We start from the raw sequence: 3,822 nt of genomic DNA, 5'->3' as shown, positions 1-3,822 counted from the left end.
AGTTACTGGTGATTACTAAACTATGCAGACATAGGTATGGTTAAAACTTAAAAGGAATAAAAGTAGAAATATCAATGGCCAAACAGCTAGTAAGGTATAGATTCTGCAGCATAAGTCCAGGCAAGCTATTAAAAGGAAATTCAACACTCTTAGAAAAATAAAACAGAATCCAGAATTGTGTATTAGTTGAGACATGTACAAAAATATATTATCTACAATGCTCATTTTTCCATAAAAATTCCTGAAAAGAAAGGGAAAGTCATAAACCATATTGAGATAAATCAGTCAGTGGAAGCTGACTCTGACTGTTCCTAAATACTGAATTTTGCTAAGAGTTTCAAGTGGTTGTCACATAAAGGCTTCAAAGAATATCTAAAACTGTGATCAAGGACTGAAAAAGAAAAATATAAGGACAATGACTCAAAGAATGGGGTCTCTCAGTAGAGAAAGGGAAACTATGGAAAAGGACCAAATAAGAATTCTAGTTGAAAAATATAAAAACAGTATAGAAAATTCACTAGATAGGGCAGCAGGAGTTTAAGTTGGCAGAAGCACCAGTTTAGTGGAAACTATCTAATCTGAAAAAGAAAGAAAATAATTAAAGAAAAATAATCATGACCTTAGAAGTTTATTAGTCAATGTGTAGAACACCAGCAAATGTGCAATGAGTCAGAAAGGAGAAGACAGAAAGTGGCCAAAAATATTTGGAGGGATGACAAAAGCTTTCAAGAAGCAATGAAACACATTCATCTATAGAGGAAAAATAATCGAAAGAACTTATTTAGGAAAAACGCAATGATACACATAACTATACATATTATAATTAAAATGCTGAACCAGTGACAAGGAGAAAATCTCAAATGCATCAAACATAAAACCACTCTCTACATACAGAAATACGGTGATAAAGCCATCAGCTAACTTTTCATCATGCCCAAAGGAGTCTAGAAATCAGTGGAATGACATATTTAAATGCTGGAAAACAAAAAAAAAAAACAACAAAACAAAAACAAGGATTTAATATCCACTGAAAGTATGCATTCAAAATAAAGGTAAAGGAAAAACATTTCTTGATAAACAAAATGATCATTTCTCTTCATGAAATGATCTTTAAGAAATGATCACTTAAAGACATGCTCTATAAGAAATTCCCTAGGAAATTCTTCAGATTCACAAAAAATGACAGCAGATAGTAACTTGAATCCATAAGGAGGAAGGAAGGTCTCAAAAGTACTACGGGAATGAAAAAAAAAGAGCTAAACCAAACAAATGTGTTTACTTCCATTCATATGAGGTTTCATGTAGAGAAATCCAATCTATCTGGACAAAAGTCAGAATGCCAGTTTCCTTCATTGGAATCAGGGAACGGCTGTTTCCTGAAAGGTAGGTACATGAGGGAAGAATCTAGAGATTCTGAAGTATTCTACAGTTTAATCTGGGTGGAGAATATATGTAAAACTTTATTCAGTTGCATTATTTAACATTTCTGTCCTTTGCTTTGTGTGTGTTTTATTTCAATTTAAAAAAAATCGAAAGGGCCAAATCTGAACTCTTTTAAACAAAAATGAAAAAAAACATAAGAATTAGTAATTATTTGTGGAAACTCGGTCTTATTAACAAGAAGTATAAAATGTACTTGGGAAAGTGCTATGAAATAAGAAATCTGTTAGAGAAGACAAGGAAATACTTCAATTTCTCCCACATGGGCAGCATAGATTTTATGCCTATTGGTTTGCCTCTGAACAGAGAAGATATTTTGAACAGAGAAGTCATTTTGCTCACAGGAGACTCCTATCATCTCCTTGGCTCTTTCCACCCCACTGCACCCACCAGGTGATTTGCATATTGTGCCCTAGGGAGGACCTTCCCTTGTGATTCTGAGATAAAAGTTCAACTCTAACCTTGCCTTGACTGATCAGGACTCCTCAGTTCACCTTCTCACGATGAGGCTCCCTGCTCAGCTCCTGGGGCTGCTAATGCTCTGCGTCCCCGGTAAGGGCAGAAGGGAGATTGGGGAGGAGAATGGGGTGGAATGGTGAGCTCTGGGGGTCCCACTACCTCCTGTGAGCAGTGAGCTCTGCAGGCCTCACTACACTCCTATGTGTGTTCCTTTCATGTATTGGACGTGCACATCTTGTCCTCCAGAATGGGGCTTATGATGTTCAGATCTGTGAGAGTGAGGAAGGTTCAAGAAGAACCAAGGATCTGTGCACTGGGGAAGACTGACACAGAAAGAGGGGACGGTGTGGTGACTTCTGGAGACCACTTTGTGCCTTGGATCCCTTGAGTTCGTTTTTGAAACTATGTATTCTTGAAATATGAACAAATAAATATATCACCTGAAATAAACGACAAACCAAAAAATCGTGAAAATGATGCATAAAGTTTTTACATAACCTTGCTCTTCTTTGTGTTTATTTCAGGATTCAGTGCGGATGTTGTGATGACTCAGTCTCCACTCTCCCTGCCCGTCACCCCTGGACAGCCGGCCTCCATCACCTGCCGGTCTAGTCAGAGCCTCCTGCATAGTAATGGAAACACTTACTTGAATTGGTTTCTGCAGAAGCCAGGCCAACCTCCAAGGCGCCTAATTTATAAGGTTTCTACCCGGGACTCTGGGGTCCCAGACAGATTCAGCGGCAGTGGGGCAGGGACAGATTTCACACTGAAAATCAGCAGAGTGGAGGCTGAGGATGTCGGGGTTTATTACTGCATGCAAAGCACACACATTCCTCCCACAGTGGTATAGCCCTGAACAAAAACTTCCCTATGGGGTGGCCCAGCTGCCCACATGTGGTGCTTGACTGGGGAGCAGCTCGGCAGGGTCTCAGAATCTGTAAGAGGAAGATGGTGGAGAACCAGGGGACAATTCACAGCTGAGGACTCTGGACTTTGAGAGCCCAGCCACACCACAGGCACCACTCCTTTATGCCCTGGCAGTTGCCACAACCTTGACTGTCATAAGCAGCAGGAGAATGAGGGGTCCAGGTGCCCTATGAGTAAACAAGCAAGACGGAAGGGAGAGGAGAAATGATGGCTCACCCTAACGCTCCCTGCCCTGTGCACATTTGTTAATTAAATGTAATCAGCAGAGCAGACAGACCATTGACACAGATTAGGACTATCCATGTTGGATACATCTTTGGGTTTGGCAGTTTTGGGCATATTGTTTAGAGGACATTTGATAATATTTAATATTGATATTTTGCCAGTTTTCTAACTTCCTGATCCCCCTGTCCTCCCACTCCAAAAAACAGTAGAGACACATTCTACACTAGCTATCTTAAGAGGAAGCTGGCTGAGGAAAGTCAATAAAAATCTTGGTTTTGGAGTATCAAATAGATTATTGCAAATTCATAGAAGATACAACATCCTAATGCTAAAATTGTTTAATTAGTCTTCGTTACCTCTTAATGATAGAAAATAAAAAATGAGTCCCTGAAATTCCAAAGGTTGTTTTCAAAAATAAAAAGCATATACTGGAAAATGTAGAGTATGCAATTTTTCCCATAGAAAACTGGAAAAGTACAGAATGATGTGACCATTCTTCCTTCAAAATGTTAAGAATTTAAGACTGGGCAAACAGCAGGGATGAAAGCATGATGGAAACACAGGAGAGGTCAATTTCAGTTAAACTGCCCTTGGCCTTTGATAGGTAGGAATGTGGATGGTGGTGGAGTTGGCAGTTCATGATGTGGACCCAGGAGGCCTGATATGTTTCTTGTGAAGAATCCCAGAGTTGAAGGCACCACTCCCTGGCTTCCTGGGTGGAGCCTGCATCGCTACAAATTTCCTGGGAAAATAGTGCTTTGGGAAGCGTTT

The 3,822-nt window shown here is 39.8% G+C and overlaps 1 gene segment (V, D, J or C); it reads left to right on the top strand.

Moving 5' to 3' along the window:
* The first annotated feature begins 1,924 nt into the window (after window positions 1-1,924).
* LOC140713361 (immunoglobulin kappa variable 2-30-like) lies at window positions 1,925-2,764 on the top strand. The segment is given in 2 exon segments: window positions 1,925-1,992; window positions 2,424-2,764. Coding segments are annotated over 2 exon segments (375 nt in total).
* The last annotated feature ends 1,058 nt before the right edge of the window (window positions 2,765-3,822 follow it).

The sequence above is a fragment of the Chlorocebus sabaeus genome, chromosome 14 (assembly GCF_047675955.1).
Source record: "Chlorocebus sabaeus isolate Y175 chromosome 14, mChlSab1.0.hap1, whole genome shotgun sequence".
NCBI lineage: Eukaryota > Metazoa > Chordata > Mammalia > Primates > Cercopithecidae > Chlorocebus > Chlorocebus sabaeus.
Note: the sequence above shows the minus strand (reverse complement) of the source record. Positions and strands in the feature narration are given on the sequence as shown.